Consider the following 18,154-nt stretch of genomic DNA (forward strand, 5'->3'; position numbering starts at 1 on the left):
ATTCTCTCTTCGGATCTGACAGCGAGTCTGACGTGAATCTCCTTTGCCTGGTTAGGGCCCTTAGAATTTACGTGGAACGTTCGGCTGCTTTCAGACAGTCAGGACAGCTATTTGTTTCATTTGGTGGCTGATATAAAGGTCTAGCTGCCCATTTTTATATCCCCATATCATATGAACTCAGGGCGCTCGCCCTTTGGTCAGTGTTGTGGTAGATTTAGCACGCACAGCGTTTTAAATTGGATTCCCGTAGCGTAAGCTAGCTTACCCAACATGAGAGTACTCTCGTAAGAGAACATCACATCACGGTTACTAACGTAACCTCGGTTCTCTCTAGAAGAGGGAATGAGTGTTGCGTAACCCTGCAGTGCTTGTGCTAACATCTGGTTTCGCTTCAGTCGATGAAAATCAAGGAGCATCTTATCGAGCTCTGGCTTATATAGGCATAAGCCACGCCTATTTGCCCACACGCCCACTCATTGGTGCTTACGTCACGTGCAGTGCCTCGATAGGTTGCAGCAGTTGCCGCATAGCATCCAATAGGCGCGCGAGCTGCCTCGCCTAGGTCTGCTAGCTGCAGCAAGTGTGTTTTAAATTTAAAAAAAATTATAAGGATAATTTTTGGCTTCAGTATTCTCGAGAAAAGAGGTTTTCCCTCTTAAGGTTTTTTTTTTCCATAGTCAACTAGCTAGCTATTTATTAGTTATCTAAGATTAAAAACATTTTTCTATTTAATGAGAAAGTCATACGAACCTCAAAGTGTTAACCTGTCACCTCTGACCTTCAACAGCTGTCACAGCTCCTGGTGCAGATGGGATGTGTTGTTGCAGGAACTGATATGCTATAGGCTACTCCTGACTGGTCGAAATCTCATGCTACTTAGGACAAATGTAATGTACAGAAGTAGCTGCACTGCTTAAATACAAAATTAAAGTTTTTGAACGAAAAGATAAGTAAAGTCACTCTGATGACAATTTTTATGTGAAATGTGCATATTTACCCCCAATTGTCATGGTATGGGGAAAATTATAATTTTTTTAAACTTGAAACCAATTTTATTGGATTCCTTGAGCCCAAAAATGTACACTTTGACACCAAATTTGTCATTATAGCGATAACAGAAGCAAAGATATGGGCTCTAGAGTATTTTTGGCGCATTGGCGGCCATTTTTGAAAAAAACATGTTTATTTCTGATATAAAGTGTGATCTCACTTGTGTCTTAGGATAAATTGATTTGTATGACCCTAAGGTACTTCCATCCCAAAGGAGACCTTTGCATCATGACTCGAAGTCAAAGGCTTATTTTTTGGGCTTAACCTCCCTACTATAAAGGTTGTAGAGGTTATAAAACCCCACTGCCTTCCATCATGTTTTCTCACATAAACAAAACCTATGCTGCCCCTATGCGAAACTGTTGCTAACTTTTCTTAAAGGGAAAGTTCGCCCTAATGTGAAAATCAAGGCTGCGCTTAAGTCCAATTTTTTATGCCCTTCCCTCGCTAACTTCCCTCTGTCTCATTTACTCAGATGTGTGTCATTGCTTACGATGGACGAGTGCCCACTACTTGCGGAACCCTTGAAATGTGTTTAGATGGAACAGAGTCAGTGTCTTGTTTCATCAAAAGTACAACTTCATTATCTACTCTAAAGTATCTCTCCAGTGAGTTTATGTATTCACTTGTGGACGCCTGACCTCAAGAAAGGAGAAATGAAGCGAAAAAGATTTCCACAATAAAGAAGGCGGAGCCTCAACTTTCTGCACTCTATAGGTAGGTGTGCGCTATGACGTCACTTTGTAGGCCAAAACGCGAAAGGGAGTTCCCTCCGGTTCCCTCGCCCTAAAGTCTATTGGTTTTTTTAATGGGTTTTTGCTAAATCGCCTGAAATAAGGTCTGTGGTTAACAAAGCCTCTAAATATTTTCACGTTTTGATCTATGACATAAAACTCACCAGTTATAACCTGCTTGTGGTTTTATAAACTTTATTGTGTCTGCTTGTGGTTTTTTAACTTTATATAGGCTTCAAAATGTATACATTTTGGATTAACTTGTAAAGATTATCTTGATAGACAAAACGTGTAAGGGTCACAACTCTTTGTTGAACACAGATCTTTTTTTTTGCGATTTCCCAAAAGTCTATGGGGAAAATGCTTTTCGATCGAGGGAACCCATGTGCCGCTAACTTCCGGGTTGTCCTACATAGGGATTTAATAACTTCGGCACTCTATTTACGTAATTGTCATGGACCAATGGTAGTACAAAGATGTTTACTAGCTGTTTCAAACTCCCAAAAGAACTCCAAACGAAGTTCGTTTGAGCCTGATTTTTTTCGAAATGAAGTCACATCATTTCTTTCTTTGATTTAGAAGTATATCCGGGGCCTTAAGCCCTTGATCACTAGAATCGTATATGGAGCAGATTTTTTACAGTTTTCCTTATAAATTTGTTTACGCACCATAGGCCTGTATGTATGCTTGGGCTGTAAATTGCATATAAACAAATATTAAATATTAATAGACTGTAGGCCTATTTATATGAAATATAAAAAAATACACAAACGAAAATAAAAATACAATAAACTATAAATGTGTAAAAAAACAAGTCAGCTTAAGGTAGCTACAAGTATTAAATGTGATTAAATGTCAAAATAACCCCAATATCAGAGTTGGGGGTAAATTAAGCGTGATCTGCTGTGATGTCACAATCATGGTGCATTGTGGACTATGGATCTGCCTGAAGTGTACATGTTGAGTAGACTCGCTCCCTCTGTCAAAATCGAGGGTTCGAGTGTCAGGCCAAATAAACTTCCCTTGTCCACTTGAAGTTGAACGCACCTCAAAATAGCGATGAGGATTCCACCAAGGGGAAGTGCTTAGGGAAGTTAGCGAGTGTATGTCTAAAAGTGGAGCTATAATTACTCACCCTGCTGTTCTAATGCCATATACCCCTCTTTCATTTATGGACCACAAAGGGAGAGTTTAAAAAAAATGGCAGTAATCCAGTAAGCATTTTTGCATTTCAAAGACATGTTGTCGTCTGTGAAAATGTAATAGAAGTCTAACCATAGCCCTTGAATAGACTAGTCATCAATTAGATAGCATGTCAAAGAAATTAAATCAAACACCTTGTAATCATTGTTGACTTAGCTTACATGCTGGAATATCATACATCTTTCAAGTTATTTTGGCAAAAACAACATGTACCAAATTCAAGGTTATTTTAGCTAGATGAAGGCTGAAATTGGTGAAATGGTGGCTGTTGATTGCGGGGAAATAGCGACCAGCATCAAGCTTTTTAAAAAAGATGCAAAAATATCACAGAATGATCCCATGCGACACGTGTTGTTTATTCCAAGTGTTGGGTATAGCTACAATAGGAAATTGAATGTATTATTTATCGAAAATCCTGACCTTGGGCGTTGGTCTTTGGTGCACGGCTACGCAAAATGCTCGTTCGTGTGACTCTCTTAGTGCTATTTGAAAATCTCTCTGAGGTTTTCTGAACTGGTGTGCACAAATGGACTACAGCCAAAGACTTTAGATATACAAAGTTAGTGCACTCCTATTACTTATGAATCCTATTACTACGCATTTTGCGTAGTGGGTACGCATTTTGACCTCAAAGTACGGTGGTACGATTTGTCACTCTAAACTAGCAAAAACCTGGTGACGCTTCTGTGCACGCGCAGTCCTCAAATCAAGCAACAGCAAAAGAAGCGGAGTTCGACCAATCATAGCGCTGGGTTCATTCCCCAAATAGCAAGCGGGGATGATTGACAGATGCATAAGGCCTATCACTAAAAAGAGTGAAAATCGGCAGCAAGACCGATCCTCTTCCACTCCCGCGGCCCGACGTCTGACTGAGTTCATAAGCGAGGACAGTAGGCTACAGTAGTCACAGCACTTCTGACTCCTGAAGGTAAACGGGCTGGGGTGGATGTTGAAAGTTGAAATATTGTTTTTAGTTAACTTAATCTGGATTCGATGATCATACGGGAGTGATCGCATGGATTAAAATACTCCTTCATTCATGGTCACTCAGATAAGAGGAAAACATCATTCAACCATGCAAATTATAAAATGCTTAAGTATGCATTTTAAATCTAAATGAAACAGAAATCTAAATAAAATTAAAATCGCTATGGCTTAGTGATTATGAAAGTTTTGTAATGTGTGGATTACTGATAAACACGAGTCTGGAGAAACAGGCATTTATTCATTCTCAGTGTTGAGAAACGTGGCCTGCATGTGTAATGTTATTGTTTATAATAACTAAAGTACCTAATTATGTTACATAATTATTTTGTATGAATACTAGCGTATTAGTTACTTATGGATTAAAAAGTACCGTTCTATCAGTGCTGCGCGAGCTCTCTCTCACAAACACAGACCGCGCGCTGAGAGAGAGAAGATAATTGTAAATTGACGGACTAAGTTTAAATTTTGTTTTTAGGTTGTGTTTTTTTCTGTCAAAATGTCAAAGCATTTTGTATTATCCATCCGTGTTTTTAAAATTCGTTAAAAGACAGACGTTTTACTGTTAACACAGCCCCATGTTTCGGATTCATCTAAACGTATATACTTGATATTCTTTTTAGAATAAGTGATTCGTTTTGCTATTATTGGACTCCTGTCTATTCATTGTCAACTATTTTCTATATGTTTGTATTGGCTAAAATATGTATAAAATATACATCTAAAATATGTTTGTATTGGCTAACGTTTATTCAGCTAATGCGTGTCCTGTTTAAAATGTGCAATGTTCAAATGCAAAGACAGCAAGTCACAAATAAAAGTCCTTTTTCCTGTGTGATTTAGTATCATATATCATATTTGGATATCGGAATAATAAATTAAGTAGCCTATCTTAAATGTACAAATCTATTTGTTGTTGTTTTTTTACTGTTTTCTAGGAATAAAATGAATAAAAAATGGCCAAAAATATGACAACTCTGGTCGCTGAGTGAACAGACTTTCCTTGATAGGGACTTTGCTACAGCTAAATGTGTAATTAATGGTTGCTACAAAGAGCCAAGAACAGAGGTCAGAGCACAACACAAAACAACATAAAAAAATAAAAGCAGGTCGTCTCAAACTAAACATGAACATTTATTAGAGCACACAGCCACTCAAGAGATTTGTATGTCGTTTGATTGTTTTTACTTCACTTACTAATTATCAGTGTCTATAACTTCAGTGCAATTAGCAGACAATGTTTTGTATTTCTTTGTAAAGTCTTAAAAAAAAGGATGATTTATATGCTATGATGGCACTATTTAAGAAATGTAACACTGAGAACATAATAGTCTTTAATTCTTCATTGTTAGATCATTAAGAAATAAAGCTGATATACACACAAAAAATAGCAATCAATGCAGAAATTAGAGTTTAAAGGGACTATAAGTAATTTTTTAGGTAATTTATAATCTAAAATCAATATTTTTATTCATAAATGTGTCCCCAATGGTGTACAAATACCTCTGCCAATTATCTGATTTATCCTCGTAAACGAAGAATTTATTATATTTATATACATGGGACGGGAAAATCAACAGAGGCTGCCATGTAGTTCCGCCATCTTGAAAAACTATAATAGCAGAGAGGGACAAAAAGTATGCCAACGCGTTTCCACAACGCGTTTTCGTTCAGAGCATAGACTGTAAAAAAAGAAAAAAAAGGTTCAGAGCCAGCGTGACGTAACTGAAAGCAGCAGAAACGAAGGAGCAGAGCAGTGAGAGGTGCTTGTAGATTTTATATTTAATGGCAGACCATACCTATGCCGAGCCACTGGATAAGAAATCCTCTTCGCCAAAACAGACCAAAAATGATCGGAAAAGGAAACGTGACCGGAGGATACAAAAGACACGAGTGAATGTCGGGATTGCTTTTTCCCGGTGGAAAGAGCTAATGCAGGAGAAAGAATACAAAAGAGACGCTGAAGTCCTGCTTTCTCCTCGACAGGTTACAGTCTTAAAGTTTTTTTTGTTTGTTTACTTTATTATATAGACAGAAGAACATTTACAGTTAAAAGTTAAACAGGCTCTTTGATGAATAGCAGCTATTGAGTAAAGTAGAGAAGGCGCTAAAAAAAGTTTGTTAGTTTACTTTTGTAAGCTAGAAATTCGATACAAATATTTTAATAGAGCGCATGATTGTTCTTGCATTGTTTGCGTAGCTTAGTCTACTTCATTTTTTTATGTTATCTGATATTTTCTGTTATTTATCATTTATACTGTGACCTCACATTGAATAATACAGACGAATAAATTCTGTATGTAGCTCTTGTAGCTGCCCGGCATCTTTGTCGTCGTTGTATTGACTCTCACTCTCCTCTTCCTCGTCGTCCACCTCCTCGCCTAGATCCCCCTGATCCACTGCCTCTGTCCTCTTCCTCTACTTCCTCTCCCTACTGTTGAATCATCTGATGATATCTAACAATGCACATACTTCAACAAAAAAAATGAGTAAACAAGGCAAAAAAATATAACGAGTAAACAAGGCATAAATACTAATTACAATAGTTCATGTCTTTGACACTCATTACTTCATACTGTAACATTCGTTTGTTCGTTGTGTCAATTTGAAGTTTGTTTGAAATAACAAACCTGTTAACCTGAAGGAAAACTCGACGAAGTGCTATTAGAAGACATCCTGTCATAGCTTTTTGGTACATAACGGCTACCGTAGATGCAACACGCATTTGAAAACGCGAGGCGCTGGAGAGCACAATTCGTTTAAATGCAAAATACAATTTCACCGCTAGATGGGAGTAATACTTACTTAATGTCCCTTTAAAGTACACACAATATTAAGGCATAGATCAACATTATGTCCAACAGAACTCAAAAAAATAATATTTGCAACTTAAAAATTTTAATTAAATCAATAAATTATCATTTTAACTTGGAATTTAATTTGTAATAGGTCCCTGTATTACTTTTCTGTACTTCTGATGGCAGAAGATTTTGAAGTGATTTGATGGTTGCCGTTGCATGTGGTCATCAACTCTATTGGCATCAGAAGTACCTGGTGGGATCTGATAAGTTACACATTTGAACATGAACATGAGAGGGGATGCCACGATAAACGCTCTGCATTGGGAGCATACGTCCAATCCTCCGCCCTTTATTCACGGTCCCGGTGTAACGGTCCGGCTTTACGTAGAACATCTTGAAGCAGAGACCTGCCAAACAGATTATGTGGGAGATATAAGATTATGCTTTTGATTTAAGAAATATTATTCCTATAGTAGTAGTATTTTATCAAGCAAGCACTTTTTTTTCCACAAACATGTCTCTAAAAGAAAATTGTTACATTGATATTCATGCTTTAGAATATTTAACATTAGGTACACACCTTGCCCGCTCAAGTTAATGTCATCATTGATAGGATTGTTCTTTGAGTTTGGCCTAGATATGCCATTCAGCTTCACATCAAATGGAGCATAAACCGTGGCTCCATCAGCACACAAAATGTCAAGACCCAAATGTTTTCGATTCCCACTGCAGCACAAACACCAAAATTAAGTAGAAAGTTATTTTAAACATTTAAATGCTTACACATTTAAGCATTTAAACATGATGCAATAAATCAAGATCTGACATCAGTTACATCAAACTTTTTTTGTTATTGTGTGTCTTGACAATTGTACAGTGAATAATTGTATTAGTACACATTAATTTCCACATTTTTCTTTGAATGGAAAAAAGCAGTCTGGTCAGTATCCAAGATAGAAAGGTCATACACTATGTTAACAACATGAGGGTGAGTAAATGGTGATGAATTTTATTTGTTTTATTGTACTAGTATGGTGTCTAATTTATAGAACCCATTTGCCATAGAGGATTTATTAAAATGTAATAAAGAACCTTTCTATATAGAACTCCATTTATCTTTTTTTCTAAGAGTGTATGTTGCAGAATAAAGATGTTTAGTAATGTTGGGTTTTGTCAATGTTGGGTTGGTAACACTCAAAACAAAAGAATGATCAATATGTCACAGCACACCTCCTTTACATTTGCTAAATGTGACGTCAATGACTTATGGGAACAGCTATGAGGAGATAAATGTCAGATAAAACAAAATTTGCATGTGAAATAGAGATTTATATACAGACAATCAGAAGAAACATGATCAAAAACAGAACTTACCGACTGGCTCCATAATGTCCACAGCCATACTATCACATCCTCTTCTAATCACATCCTCTTCTAATGTTACTTTGGTAACTACTGCAGAGGCGGCCAAATTTCACTGTGAACCCGAAACAGACAAGAGCTGCAAATCACTGAAAAAGAGACACACATCAAAACTTGAATTTGCATTATTTCGGGTTTTTTTAATGTTTTTGCAATGTTTACTCTTTTCACAATGTTTTTAATGACAACACAAAACATCAGTGAATTATTTAAAAATGGTAACAATAAAACTTCATCTTAATACTCATTTTCAAAACTCGTATGTGAAACATGAATATTTTTTTTAAACCTGTATTTAATTTAACCTTAAACAGATTAATTGTACATTTTAAAATATAAACATTATCAAAATGAATTATGCTTAATTTGTGCAATAGACTTCTAACATGTGCAATAGCTTTCATACTCATAAGCAGCATTTACAGGTTAAGTTTTAGAATAAAAATGCAGGCAGTGAAGCTTTAAGTTAAATTGTAATTTCTCACCAGCCAAAAGCAGGAAACTGAAAAGGATGTAAAGTCTCATGATCCTATAAGTGTTTGTTTTCAGATGCGTTCTTTACATTTACATTTATTCATTTAGCTGACGCTTTTATCCAAAGCGACTTAATTTCTATATTTCAGAGGTCGCACACCTCTGGAGCAACTAGGGGTTAAGTGTCTTGCTCAGGGACACATTGGTGTCTCACAGTGGATTCGAACCCGGGTCTCTCACACCAAAGGCATGTGTCTTATCCACTGTGCCATCACCGCCCCTTTCTTCTCTGCTGTCGTCCTCAGTCTCTTTGTGTCAGGTTTGTGCGTAAGGATGGAGAGAGGACTCAAATGCTAACACTAAAGTATTATTTGTTTTAGTAATTGATCAAATAAAACAAAAAATAAACAAAAACTATACCCAAGGAGAAAATGCAGGATTCACCGGCACGTTGGCGGGGTAGAGCGGTCTGGACACGACAGGACAGGACTTGAAATTATGGTGTAGTACCACTCGTGCAGTACACCTTATTTCAAGACTGACTACACCACCCCCTGATAATGGGCAGGAGGAACCACAAATCTTCCTATGAATGTAGTGTGGCTAATAATATGTTTATCCCCGCAAAGGGACAGTAAAGAAGAGGCAGATATATAAATGTATTCCAAATTTATTATATATTTTAGTGCAAAAAGACGTAGAAAAGTTATTAAAACTGATCTTAAAAATACTGGAATAAATGACTGGTGGATTTTCCTCAATCTAGGAAGGTCGGATCAGCCAATGCAAAACCCTTGCTCAGGAGACAGAACCCCTGGGGAGACAGAAACAGGAGACAGCAACCCAGCACCAGTCGAAGCATGCACCACAGCAAGCTCTACACACCTAAGATCTTTAGATACCACTACAAAATATCACACCGTGTTGTAGTTATAAGTACACACCAATGCAATGTCTCTCCCAGTGTGGTCCCCTGAAGAGAAGGGGCAAAGCATCAGCATGGATCCGGCCTTTTACAAGGATAACCTACACAGAAAACATAGTTAGGGAGGAGAACCACCAGCATAAATGGCAACCCTTAGTCAAGAAAAATAAAATAAAATGCTACTATGAATGTGGCACATGAATGACAAAATTAACCACACAACAACAAAAAAATCAAACAGAAAACAATAAAGTGCTTATCAATCACATGAAAACAGTGGCTGGCCTGGTCCCTTTTCAAAAGATACCAAGCATGTTAGTTAGTTACCAACCTCATTAAACACCATAGCATAGTCAATTTAAACATAACACAAAAATACATTGCTACTTTTCCAGTATGCTCAACTGTCCCACAGCGCATTAACACATGCAGAGAAAAGGTGAATGTTCCGTTGCTACACACAAAGTCATTAAAACTTGTTTCAATGCAAATATAAAACATTCAATGGAAAATGTACATATTGAGGCATTTACCAGTGCAGCCCAGCAGCTCGAGTCACACTGGGGGTGATTGCATAAAGGTTAAACTTCCAGACAGAAGCCTGTGTCCTCTGTGAAGAGTAGACACGCGCTTCTAAAATTACCCCTAACAAAAATTGAAATAAACAAATATTAAAATTCAATAGCATTGATTAAATAGGTTCCACAATGACCAGTTATACCTACATAAAAAAAGGAGCCCAACTCACACAACAGTGTCCAGCATCAACACAGAAAAGGTCTGCCTTGCAGGCAGCAAACCTTTATCGCTTCCTAATTAGTCATGTGACCTTACAACAGATCACATGATCCCGAGTGTTTAGTGAATGTGCTGCAGCTGTGTTGTATGCCTGCCTGAGTAGATCCCCACAATGGGATGGCCTAAAGAGGTTCATACAGGACGAGTAACAATGACGAACTGAGAACATGGAAAATAAATAGGGAATGAAAGGGTATAAAGGGAGAGAAAGTAGGGCAAATGAACCAATAATCAGATAACAATCAGATAATAAGAATGAATAATATTCAGATAAGAAGGGCAGGGTTTAGACAATAGATGGGAGAACGTGATAACAGCCAGAGCTCTCACAGACTGCAAAAAAACATGACAATAAGGAAACACAAGGCCGATGACAAACACGTGATGCATGCTCCACATAACACAAAAACATGAAAGCATACAGCCAATGGTAAACACGAGACATGCTACACAGCACGACTACACAAGAACATTTGGCCAATGCAACTTGGGTTCTGATCAAATAAACCCACTTATCCATAAACTCTCTCAACTGATTGAACTTCAACTTTGACTTCTGGGGCACCTTTCAATAAGGAGGTTCAGCCAATTGAGTTAAAACTTGAACTCTGATTTGATTTACCCTGAGATGGGAAACTCTGAGTTTTAGGTTTCAGAACAGCTGATTTGAGTTAGTTCGATCAACTTTGAGTAGGCTGACTGTGTGTGCACCACGACTATGAAAAAGTCATGAAAAATGGAGCTCCGAAATTACTATTCACCATGGCAACAGTACCCGACAAAAAGACGTCCGTATACTTCAGAGTCAATACACAATTTCAATTCTTAATCATTGTTAAAATATCAGAGGTAAAAACTGGCAGAACGGTAAGTTATTAAACTAATTTTCATTTATATGGTATCCCACGGACAAAAAACAAAACAAAACTGCAAGCAACTTGACCAGACCTCAAATCTCATTTTACCGACTCCGTTCAAATCTCGGAGTTCAACGCAGGATTCACAAAACGCTTGCTCTTGAAAGATGGGGCAGTAAAGATGGGAACCGAAAAAGAGTCGCACGAGTCAGAACTTGGCTCAAAATCGGACGAAATTCGTACAGTGTATGCCTGCCTTAATGCTGATGGTGAGGAATTACAGTTGCAACATCTCATAATGTACCTCAAACTAAAAGGTCCTGAAAGGTCCTGCTCAAGTTATCCTTGCGATGGAGGTTCGGGTTGAATAACTATGTAGTACTACCAAAAAGACTCGGGAGGATTCTCGAATGAAATGGATTTTATTTTATAAAATAATTTTACAGACAAAAAAAAAAGTAAACCCTCAACGAGCTCCATCTCAAAGTTCTTTGGCCTCGTCCTCCGTCCAGGTTTGGAAGTTAACTGGTAGGTCCTGTCTTAGGATAGAGGCAGGTGCGGAGGCTACCCCTGAACGAGTGGACGGGAACCATCCTGGTGGTGGTGGGGAGGATGGAGGGGAATTTCGCTCGACACCTACAGGCAACAAAATAGGATGGTAAGATCAGTCTTTTTATATTTGATGTCAAGCTGTGATTAGTTGCGCAAAATTATGAATTAATGACGTGGCAGTGGAGTCTTTCTGATAGAACTTACGCTTACGCTTTCATTTCTACCAGAAAGACTCTGGAGAATAATACTGTATCAATTAACCATTTATTAACAGCCCAGCAAGCAATATATAAAGTTATTTGGCGTAGGCCCCGTCCGTAGCTCCCAATTTGAGAGTACGGACTCTGCATTTCCTGCCTGAAGACGAAGGCAGGGGCGCAGCCGACCCCCTGTGAGGTACGGGAAGGGACCATCCTGGTGGTGGTGGCGTGGAGGATGGAGGTAAATGAAAGCGTCAGCATCTGCGAACTCAGACATGTGTCAGTACCTATCTTATATACCACAGTATTAGAACACGATTGGACTGATGAGAAGGTAAAGAGTGACGTAACAATTGAGTCTTCCCAGCAGAACTTATGCTAGAGCTTAATTTCTTCCAATGTTTCCTCGTTTAAAACGATTTCTACACCACTGATTTCATAAATCCTGTGAATCTCTTCTTTGATGGCTCTCACGGGTTTGTGCAGGAAACAACACAAAAATTCTAAGAAAGAGCGTGAGAGCAAGGCACACTTTCCTTCATGCTCTGCATCCCCAATGTTATATAGAAAAATATTGAATGAATGAATGTACTGCACTGCAAATAATGCTTACTTCTTAATTAGCATTTTTGTCTTGTTGGTTCTGGTCAAAATATCTAAAGATTCTTAAATCAAGATGCATTTTCTACATAAGAAAATTTACATAAGGTATTTAGTCTTTCCTAGTACTACCTTATGTCATATTTTTTTTGGGGGGGGGGGAATAATTTAAGGGCATTTTTCTTATTTTACAAATTATTTGCCAATGTTGTTTCAGTTTGCATTAAGATTATTATTGTAGCTTGAATGATGAATGAAATATTTAAACATCGCTTATGCTTTAAAACATAAGCGATTTTGGTTACCATGGTATCTGACTCTGAGTATTACCTCTCTTTCAGAAACGGGCTTGACTTACCCTGCTTTCTTGGGTTTGACATACCTCCCATTCTGAAATGGAAAACCCAGAGTTTCCCTAATTTCATGGTTAACGTACTCAGAGTTTTCACTTAACCTCCTTTCTGAAACAGGCCCATAATCTTCATTGAGCATATTAGTCTCTTTATGTGGCTTAACCCTAATTCCCCTACAAAGCATTTTCTTTTACATTTACATTTTCCCCATGCATTATCCCAGTCTATGATTTATCCCATTGTCCTGATATGCTGCTGAATAATCTGAATACACTTTCCGATGTCCCTCATATTCACATTATTCACATTTAAAGCTGCTTTGAAATAATCTGTATTGTATAAAGCGTAATAAATAAAGGTGACTTGACATATGGCTACATGTGATTTGGCACTGGAAGGACGATCAGCTGACCTTCCCGTTTCCCTGAAACACTGTCTTACATTACGGACATTGCAGTTTATTGCTCTGGCCACATCTGCATGTGCAATAATTGTTTGGTTCATTGAACAAGCATGAAAAACATTGTTAAAACCCTAAAGATCTGCAAAGCTTATTTGTATTTTATAACATTTTGTAAAATAAGAATGCTTAAAGCTACACTGTGTAACTTTTTTAGTTTATTCTTAGCTAAAAACACTAAGTTCTTTCAAAAATATATGTGCTCATTAATGTATATTTACTTCGTTCAAGTAATAAAGTATTCTCGTGTGTATAATATGCCATTGAAAATACATACGGGTTGGGGGGTTCTAATGTCGGTCGCCATGTTGCCCCTCCATCTTGAAAGTACATTAGCCAAAGAGGGACATACGGTTAATTCAAGCTTCACCTTTCACTCATGGACGAGGTCGAACTGGAAGCCATGCTAATCTTGGACTACATTGGCCACCGTAGGAGTTAAAACGAAATCGGAATTGAGAGGAACAGAAACTAATATTCACTGGATGGTCATATACCTTTTCACCGCTAGATGGGGGTAAAAATCACACAGTGTAGCTTTAAGAATAGTATGCACACACAACTATAATGACTCAACCTGGATCAAATTAGTAAATTTTGTGAACTTCAAATAACCTTTATGGAACTGCTTCAGGCCAGACAAATTATTTAGGTTAATTCATGTCAGGTGTTGGACTTTAACCCCAACATTTTTTTCAGCACTCTTTATGGAACAGGCCGAACTGTTCCGAACAGGAATGTCATTATACGTTGCAGTAAAAGTTTGCAGAGAATGTCTAAAGGCTGTAATGTGCCACTAAAGAAGCTAAAGGAGAAGTTGAAATGTGAGACATTGCAGTCTGATTGTGAATAAATGACAGCACAGAATCAGCTCAACAACAAGTTTTTTTTTTGTTTTTTTTTGTGGGGACAAGCTCTAAACTCTAAAATTCGAGCACAATTTAGTCATCCTGATGTACTGTTACATTCGGACCAAATGCAATGATTGGACAAACATTTTATGGTCCTAAGCATTATTTATGCAATTAACTTATTGATGCTTCTATCAGGATGTGAAGAGACTTTTAACCAGCAAAACAAAATATGTTAATGGAACAAATCACCTACCCTGCCTTTTAGACATGTAACACTAAGAACATAATAGTCTTCAAAACTTTATTGTTAGATTGCAAAGTGCTGGGCACCAGTATAAAGAAATAAGGTAAGAAGCTGATATAAATGGCACAATGTTTTAAAGTGGTTTGATGGTTGCCATTGCATGTGGTCATCAACTCCATCGGCATCAGAAGTACTTGGTGGGATCTGATTTGTCACACATTTGAACATGAACATGGGAAGTGATGCCAGGATAAACGCTCTGCATTGGGAGCATACGTCCAATCTTCTGCCCTTTCTTCAGGGTCCCGGTGTAACGGTCCGGCTTTACATAGAACAGCTTGAAGCAGAGACCTGCCAAACAGACAGGCATTGATATTATATTGTGAGATTACTGTGAGATTATGCTTTAGATGTACAAAATCTTACTCCACATGTCCTATATTTACTAATATACTAATATTAATTTTCAATTTAGATATGACATATTCAATGAAATAAATGTGTGCTACATTGCTATTCATGCTTTAGAATATTTAACATAAGATACACACCTTCTCCACTCAAGTTAATGCCATCATTGATAGCATTGTTCTTTATGTATGGTGCAGCTTTACCGTTCAGCTTCACATCAAATGGAGCATAAACTGTGGCTCCATCAGCACACACAATGTCAAGACCCATATGTTTCCGATTCCCACTGCAGCACAAACAAACATAATAAGAATAGTCCTATCATCATTTACTCCCTGTGACCAAAATTAAGTAGAAAGTAGATTTTTTTTTTTAACTACTCACATAGCTTTAAAATCCTAATGTAGCTACATTCAGACATTATAAATCAAGATCTGACATCAAACTTTATTTGTTTCAGTGTGTCAACATATAGTTTTGTGACAACTGATCAGTGAATAATAATAATATTAGTACGCATTCATTTCCACTGCATGGAAAAAAGCATTCTGGTCAGTCTGCAAAATATCTTCTATGTTTCTTATGAAAGATAGAAGTTCATACTAGTTGTAAACAACATGGAGGCAAGTAATGATGCTGATTTTATTTTATTTTTTAAATTTAATATGATGCCTGTGGTACAGAATTAAAATATTTTGTAAAGTTGTGTCAAACTTGTGTGGTAAAACACTCAAAACAAAGAAATGATCATTATGTTAGCACACCCTAAAAAGGTTGTATCTACTAAATGTGTCATCAATGACTTCTGGGAAGAGCTATATGAGGTCAGATAAAAATTAGCCTGGGAAATAAAGCTTTATATACAGACAATTAGAAGCAACAGGATCAAAAATAGAATTTACCGTCCGGCTCCATAGTTTCCACAGCCATACTTTGTATCACATCCTCTTTTACGGTTACTTGGGTTACCACTGCAGAGGGGGCCAAATGTCACTGTGAAAATGAAAAGATTTTGTGTTATTTTATGCTTCCTGACTGTCTTCATTTTTGTCTATTTGTCTTTTTCTTCATTTACATTTCATACCTTGACTAGCATCAACACGAGAGCTGCAAATCACTGAAAAGAGACACACATTAGGACTTTAATTTGCATAATTACTGTATTTTGGATTGTTTTTGCAAGGTTTACTTTGCATGTTACATGACACAACAAAACTTCAAATTTAAAAATGTTAACAGTAAAACACAAATCTTAATACTCTACTCATTCTTGTTTGCGAGAATATGTGGAATAGTTTTTTTTTACCAATATTTAATTTAGATTTAAATGTAATTAAAATAAATGTAAATTTTAGAACATAAACATTGTCAAAATTAATTATGCCTTATTTGTGCATTACACTCAGTGTTTTCTTATCTTATTTACAAGTTTTAGAAAATTGCTTGCAATGATGATTTAAGTTAAATTGTAATTTCTCACCAGCCAAAAACAGAAAACTGAAAAGGATGTAAAGTCTCATGATCCTATAAGAATTGCTTTTCAGATGCTTTCTTCTCTGCTGTCGTCCTCAGTCTGTTTGACTCATTTAACTGTGAGTTTTTATATTTTGACTGGGGTCATGAGGAAATTCTGCTTTCAACACACTTGCACATGTTACAAACACAATGGAATTGCATAACAGCCAAAATGGGAACAAAAGACTAGCCTCTACATCATTGGCGTAGCCACGGGTGCGCCTGCATCTATTTGTACACCTGCAAATAGATGCAGAATTATTTATTTTTTTAAAGGATCACTCGACCGTTTTTTGAAATAGGGCTTATTCACCGTCTCCCCTACATTTAGATAGGTGGGCAAACACATTTTTGTCTCAGTGCATGCATTGTTTTAGTTTGGCAGCACCGCCGCTAGCTTAGCTTAGCATAATGAATGGAATCCTTTGTTTGCCAGCTAGCATGTCGTGAGTAAAAGTGATCAAAAAACAAAAAAAAATGACCTAACTACATCTTGTGGCTTGCCTATTCACAACGAGTACAATAGCAATGCAGATTAAGACTAGGCGATTTCCTAGGCAGATATTGACTTGGGACTATATTGGGGTGAAGCACAGGCGAAGCACTGCTACTTGGACGGGGAGATATCACGCAACACCTGAAATCCCCAAACTTCTGTCAACATACAGGCGTGACCTGCACAGGGTATCTTCGCTTTTGGATTGTCCTCACGTCCTCTGGCTGTTGAGCGATCGCAACCTCCTCCTCCTGTCGTTCTATTTCCAAAGCTGGCAGCTCCTCTTCTGAAAACTCTGACTGTCTGACTAAAAACCCCAACCAACCCCAGGTACGCTATCCAAACATTGGCAAAGGTGCATTATCGCCACCAACTGGGCTGGAGTGTCTATTATTCAAGCTCTCAACGGAAGAATGTACGGATGTGAGGCGTTTGGAAAAATAGGTCCACAGTTTTACAGCGAATGGTAAAACACCTGTTGGAAAGCATCTTTTGCAGCAATTTTTGTGTGAGCATATCAGTGAACACCCTAGACAGCTCGATGAGTTGCACGGCTTTGTAAACTAAAGTTTAATGCGTTTTATGAATGATTGTTACAGTGCATCTATGAAACCATTGTGGAGGTGGGGGGTGCTACCACAGAAACCGAAAATTCTCGGGCCAGCAGCATGTGTCCAAATTTCAAACTTTCCTTTAATCTTCATTGCTATTTGTACTTGTTGTGAATATGCAGGCCACAAGAAGTAATTCGTTTTTTTTTTTTTTTTTAGTTTTACTTACGACATGCTAGCTGGCAACAAAGGATTCCATTCATTATGCTAAGCTAAGCTAGCGGCGGCTCTGCCAAACTAAAACAATGCATACACTGAGACAAAAATACATAAAATCTAAATGTGAATAAGCCCTATTTTAAAAAAACGGTGGAGTGTTCCTTTAAGTCTCGATAAAAAATATTTTTCTAAACTTGGCCTATTGTTGTTTACTTACAATTTGTTAATTTAAAATGTAATTTAATTGTTTTAATTATTATTGCTAAAAAAAAATTCTGTGACATTCGGACCGCCATCCAATCCGCAAACAGCTGCAGACTCTCTGACCGTAACAAGGATGTGCTGTTGAGGCTCACGCCTCATGAGGAGAAATGGAAACAAATGAGCGCAGTTCACATAAAACTTAATGAACATACAGCTGTAAAAATTAATTTGGAGTTTTTATATTTAT

The 18,154-nt window shown here is 37.4% G+C and overlaps 1 protein-coding gene and 1 pseudogene across 2 annotated transcripts; both read right to left on the bottom strand.

The window, feature by feature from the left end:
• Window positions 1-5,284: 5,284 nt before the first annotated feature.
• On the bottom strand, window positions 5,285-8,747 carry LOC143757124 (leukocyte cell-derived chemotaxin-2-like; annotated as a pseudogene). The gene is made up of 4 exons (XR_013210418.1): window positions 8,680-8,747; window positions 8,147-8,283; window positions 7,353-7,498; window positions 5,285-7,179 (listed from the first exon to the last, which is right to left on the bottom strand). The product of XR_013210418.1 is annotated as a leukocyte cell-derived chemotaxin-2-like (transcript).
• A 5,807-nt stretch (window positions 8,748-14,554) lies between these two features.
• Window positions 14,555-16,552, bottom strand: LOC143756997 (leukocyte cell-derived chemotaxin-2-like). The gene is made up of 5 exons (XM_077247939.1): window positions 16,403-16,552; window positions 16,007-16,039; window positions 15,825-15,915; window positions 15,063-15,208; window positions 14,555-14,862 (listed from the first exon to the last, which is right to left on the bottom strand). Exons 1-5 carry the CDS (start codon window positions 16,440-16,442, stop codon window positions 14,696-14,698), a joined length of 477 nt encoding a protein of 158 aa, XP_077104054.1. The 5' UTR covers window positions 16,443-16,552; the 3' UTR covers window positions 14,555-14,695.
• Between the last annotated feature and the right edge of the window lie 1,602 nt (window positions 16,553-18,154).

The sequence above is a fragment of the Siphateles boraxobius genome, unplaced genomic scaffold (genome assembly GCF_051911475.1).
Source record: "Siphateles boraxobius isolate OS27281-9 unplaced genomic scaffold, OSU_SipBor_1 3, whole genome shotgun sequence".
NCBI classification, from domain to species: domain Eukaryota; kingdom Metazoa; phylum Chordata; class Actinopteri; order Cypriniformes; family Leuciscidae; genus Siphateles; species Siphateles boraxobius.